Raw genomic sequence first — 4,710 nt, forward strand, 5'->3', positions numbered from 1 at the left:
GACCTGTGACCCGATACGAGTCACGACTGACCTGTGACCCGATACGAGTCACGACTGACCTGTGACCCGATACGAGTCTCATGACTCCTTACATGATCAGACATGAGACCCAGCTTTTATTTTGGTAGTCCACTTCTGGTTATTTTCAGGTGAATTTGCATATTATCTAAATATTTCGCTCTCAGCTGGATATTCTCCAGACCCCAAAAACAAAATAAAATAATAAAAGATGATTTCTGTCCCTCTGATCACTGACCAATCAGCATCGATCAGCTGCAGCGACTCATCAATTTTTATCAGCTGGTTTTAAAAAATGGAGAAAGAAGGCAATCACTTGTCCTCATAAATTTKATCTTTGATCAGAAAACTGGAAATCAGAGAAAATAAAAACTTGAGCGATCAATAAAGTTCTGATTTAATTAACTGGTTCCTGCGGTTTGACCCACTTTACGGGCGAACAGGTGAGAAAAATAAAGTTAAATACCTGCGAGGCGCTCCGTTCCGATCGGTCCGCACAGAGACCCGCAAAGACCCGCAAAGACCGCAACAGCCTGCGGAGAGAGGAAGAGTCCGGCTGCTGCTGCGGCAGCCAGCGGAGGACTGGACACCTGTCTGTCCGTCTGTCTGTCTGTGTGTCCGCTGGTCTGTATCCCTGTGAGGACCAGCTCGGTCTGCGGAGCGGCAGGATTTCTGCCACTGAGGACTCTGGTGACGTCACGCGGGAATAACTGTTCATTAATTATGGAAATTATCGGAGGGGCGGGGCTTGGCTCTCTGACAGGTTTAATGGTGAAAATCTGACCGAACCGAACCTCCGTCCAGAACCAGCAGGTCCAACAGAACCTCAGACATTACCGGATGTTCACAGGAACTCGTTCAGGAGAACCGGATCTCCTGAACAGAACCGACTCCCACATGACTGATGTTATTTTTGGCTCCTGAAATTTATTTATTAGTAAAAAATAAATAAATAAACAGGATGTTTAATTTGATTATTTTTAATGTCCAACTAAAACTGCACCCCATGACCTTTGACCTCAGGAATCACATGTTCAGATATTGGTGTTTTTAGACCTTCATCAATCAGTCTGTGAGCTGCATCAGAAAATAAAACTAAAATATTATTTTATTAAGATTTTAAATTAAGATTTTAAATTAATTTAATTAAATTAAATTTAAATTAAGATTTTAAAATAAGATTTTATTAAAATTTTCAATTTATTTGTTGAACATAAAGTTACTCAACTCCAGCTTTTATTGCTGAAAACACGATAAAATAATAATGATTATAATAATAATCACTGATTTACTATTTTTATGATTATTTTTGTCTGCTAGTCTCAAATCAAATGTATCATCATTATTATTAAAATAGAAAAGTTGTTTATCTTTAATAAGGCAAACGGCCGTTTCCTTAAAAAACAAAAACTTTAATTATAATATTATGAGCTGGCATAAAAGAGAATAACATAAATGTTGTTGCTTAGTTTTCAACAGAATTATGAATCTGTGTCCAGAAATAAATTATGACAAAGTTTAGATTCTTCTGGTTTAACGTTAAACATTTTAAAGTGTTTCTGGATTTTAACCGACTGCAAATAAAACATGAATGAACAGAAAATCATCTATTTATTCAACAAAACATCCAAAAAGCCTCGGTTACCACGGCAACGGACAGGTGATGGAGGCGATGAGGAGCAGCTGGAGAGTTCTGGGTTCAGACACCTGGACACACCTGGACACACCTGGACACACCTGGACTCCTGCAGCTCCAGGATCAGGTTAAAGTTTCTTTGTCTGGATTTGCTGCAGTCTCACCTGAGTGACATCATGCAGGGGGCGGGGCTAAGCTGGAGCAGAGCAGGTAAATGCAGCAAACACACCTGGACTGGACTGGAGTTCCTCTCAGCCAATGAGAAGCCAGCAGCCTGAACTTCAGGCTCTGATCTCTGATTGGCTGAAAGTCCCTGACCAATCATGTGCGAGTGTTTTCCCTGCTGGAAGCTGATTGGTCGGTCTGAGTTCGAGGCCTTTTGCTCTGCGGCTGCTCTGATTGGTCAGCGTCCCGGAAGCCCTGGCAGGTGATCTGGTATTGGACGGTGGCGTCCATGTGACCCGGGGATTTAACGATGGAGGCCAACCGCCGTGACTCCTCCCACCGGAGGAGGAGCCTGATGGAGGGGGCGTGACCCCAGAGGTCGCCCAGCGCCGGCACCAGCTGCGCCTGGCTGCCGCGCAGCCGCGTAGTCATGTGGTTGGTGGTTACCACGGCGATGTTGTGGTCTGTCGCCGCAGCGATAAGCCGCAGGCCGAGGCCCTGGAGGAGGCGTGTCCTCTGCGACAAATCGTCATGGAGATGCAGGAACGGGAACGCCACGCTGTCGATGACGAGGAGGCGGAGCCTCGGCCGGTCCGGCAGGAAGTCGGGCAGCAGGTGCAGCTCGGCCAGCAGCTCCACGTAGTCACGGCAACGCACCTGAGAACACACACACACACGGTAATCAAAGCCCTGCTGCCTCAGGGTTACCATGGCAACAGCAGTCAGCCGTAGGCTGATTAAAGGCGCCGGCCCAACAGAACCAGCAGAACCAGGAAACCCGACCTACCAGGAAGACATTCGACAGGATGGTCTCCACCGTGAAGGTCGTCATGGCAACGCGCTGCTCCTCATCCTCAGCCAGCAGCGAGCAGTGGCGCACGGCGGCGCCGGCCAGGTCCACCAGCCTCTGGACCTGGAACCCGCCCTCCGTGTCCACGAACAGAACCTGACCCCCGAGACCGCCGAACACCGCCGGCACCTGGACGTCCACGGCCAGCTGCAGGCTGGGCAGAACCAGAACCAGTCAGAACCAGAACCAGTCAGAATCAGAACCAGTCAGAACCAGTCAGAACCAGAACCAGCAGCTTAAACTGGTCTAAGGTTTCTTTCTAAACTGATTCCAGATTTGAAATGAACCCGTTTCTTCAGCGGAACCGGTTCTGGGTCCGGTTGGCAGTGAGGTTTCATAGAGCAGCAGCGCCCCCCGCAGGACAGGAGGTGGTCAGGGACAGTTGGACAGCAGACAGGATGTCCTGGACAGTCTGGAGGAAGGGTCTGACCTCAGCGGTCATCCTGCCATCACCTGCTGAGGCTCGCAGGTTGAACCTGATGGCTTCTGATTGGCTGCTTATCAGCCAATCACAGCTTGGGACATGTGACCCAAACATGGCGTCTTTAGGGACAAGTTGGACCGTCAGGCTGCATTCCAGCTCTGAACACAGAAATATTCAAATTACAGATTTGATCAAACTCATCATTGACCTTTACCACCTATTGACCCTAACGACCCAATTAGTGACCTCAACTGGCTCATTAGTGACCTTAGCGACCCTACTGGTGACCCTCTTGACCTCATCGATGACCCAACGACCCCCTTGGTGTGACTCATGTGAGGCTGTTACTTCCAGCCGTGTTCAGACCTGAAGTCACGTTCCAGGTCATGAGAGGAAACGCCTGTTTACACCTGCAGTGTGTGACCAGGTGTGTGACCAGGTGTGTGTTTTCTGACCACAGCTGCGTTTTCCCGACTCCTGGAGCTCCGCAGATCTCCGTCACTTTCCCGACAGGAACTCCTCCTCCGAGCGCCTCGTCCAGCTGGGAGCAGAACGTCACGATGCTCCTGAACTCCTCCTCCTTCTGCAGGAGCTCCAGAGCCGTCACCGCGGCAACGCCGTGCCCCGAGCTGGCAGCCTGCAGCGCCTCCAGCGCCTCCTGCTGGGAGACTCCAGCCTCTGCACACATGACCAATCAGCAACGTTTCTGTCATTAGGAGAGCAGTGTGATGTCTGATTTATTATAACTTCTGCTGATCTTATTAAAAAAATCTAACTTTAGAATAAAAAACATCTTTAATGTTTAATTTACATAAAATCAAGAAATTAAAAAAGTTGTTTGTTCTTTTTTCTATGAAATTTTAATAAATAAAGATATAAAATTATGAAACTCCAACACAMAGAACCACAACCTCCAGTAAATTAATCACTTTAATTAATCAGTTTACTGGTTTTATGCTTGATTTTTTATAAGAACTTAATTATAGGATTTGTGTAAAACAAGAAGGTGAAAAATGACCATGATGATCAAAACATCAACAATAATCAGATTTTCTTTTTTAAATGATATTTTGCATACATTTGTTGTGTTAGATATAAAAAAGATGAAAATAAAACTGGCAGATATTAGTTTTATTTAAAAAACTAAATAAAACTAATATCTGCCAGTAATAAATCAAATTGATATTTGGATCACATTTGATCCGGTGAATCCGATCACTGATCACTTCAGCTTTTATTCCGTCTCTGATTGAACGAAGAAAAAAAAAATCGCCTTTATCCATAAAGGGTAAACTGGACCAATCACAGAACCAGAACCAGAACCTGAGCTGAAGCCTTACATCCGCTGAGCTTGAACCAAGATGAGCTTCAGTCTCATTAAACCAAGTGATGAGATGCTTTGATGACACTCGACATAACATTTTATGTTATTTATAAAATCTAAATAACATATTATTTAGGCCCTGCGACAGACTGGCGACCCGTCCATGACCCGTCCAGGTGACCTGTCCAACCCGTCCAGGTGACCCGGAAAGGTGACCTGTCCAACCCGTCCAGGTGACCCGTCCAGGTGACCTGGACAGGCGACCCGGACAGGCGACCCGGACAGGCGACCCG

The 4,710-nt window shown here is 46.5% G+C and overlaps 2 protein-coding genes across 3 annotated transcripts in view; both read right to left on the reverse strand.

The window, feature by feature from the left end:
* Positions 1-745, reverse strand: part of grm6a (glutamate receptor, metabotropic 6a) — a 12,053-nt gene extending 11,308 nt beyond the window's left edge. The window contains exon 1 of one of the 2 annotated variants that reach the window (XM_008402331.2): positions 485-744. The gene's annotated coding sequence lies outside the window, so the exon portion shown is untranslated. Of the gene's footprint in view, positions 1-484 lie in introns of both variants that reach the window. The other variant, XM_017303223.1, reaches the window with a different exon arrangement.
* Positions 746-1,610: 865 nt separating this feature from the next.
* The window catches only part of rad51c (RAD51 paralog C), a 4,272-nt gene continuing 1,172 nt past the window's right edge, over positions 1,611-4,710 (reverse strand). Inside the window, exons 2-4 of the mRNA XM_008402333.2 lie at positions 3,549-3,771; positions 2,607-2,823; positions 1,611-2,476 (exon numbers count right to left, since the gene is read on the reverse strand). Of these exons, the coding sequence (XP_008400555.1) occupies positions 1,976-2,476; positions 2,607-2,823; positions 3,549-3,771 (941 nt within the window). The 3' untranslated portion in view covers positions 1,611-1,975. The remainder of the gene's footprint in view (positions 2,477-2,606; positions 2,824-3,548; positions 3,772-4,710) is intronic.

This window comes from Poecilia reticulata, unplaced genomic scaffold (genome assembly GCF_000633615.1).
Source record: "Poecilia reticulata strain Guanapo unplaced genomic scaffold, Guppy_female_1.0+MT scaffold_212, whole genome shotgun sequence".
Classification (NCBI taxonomy): Eukaryota; Metazoa; Chordata; class Actinopteri; order Cyprinodontiformes; family Poeciliidae; genus Poecilia; species Poecilia reticulata.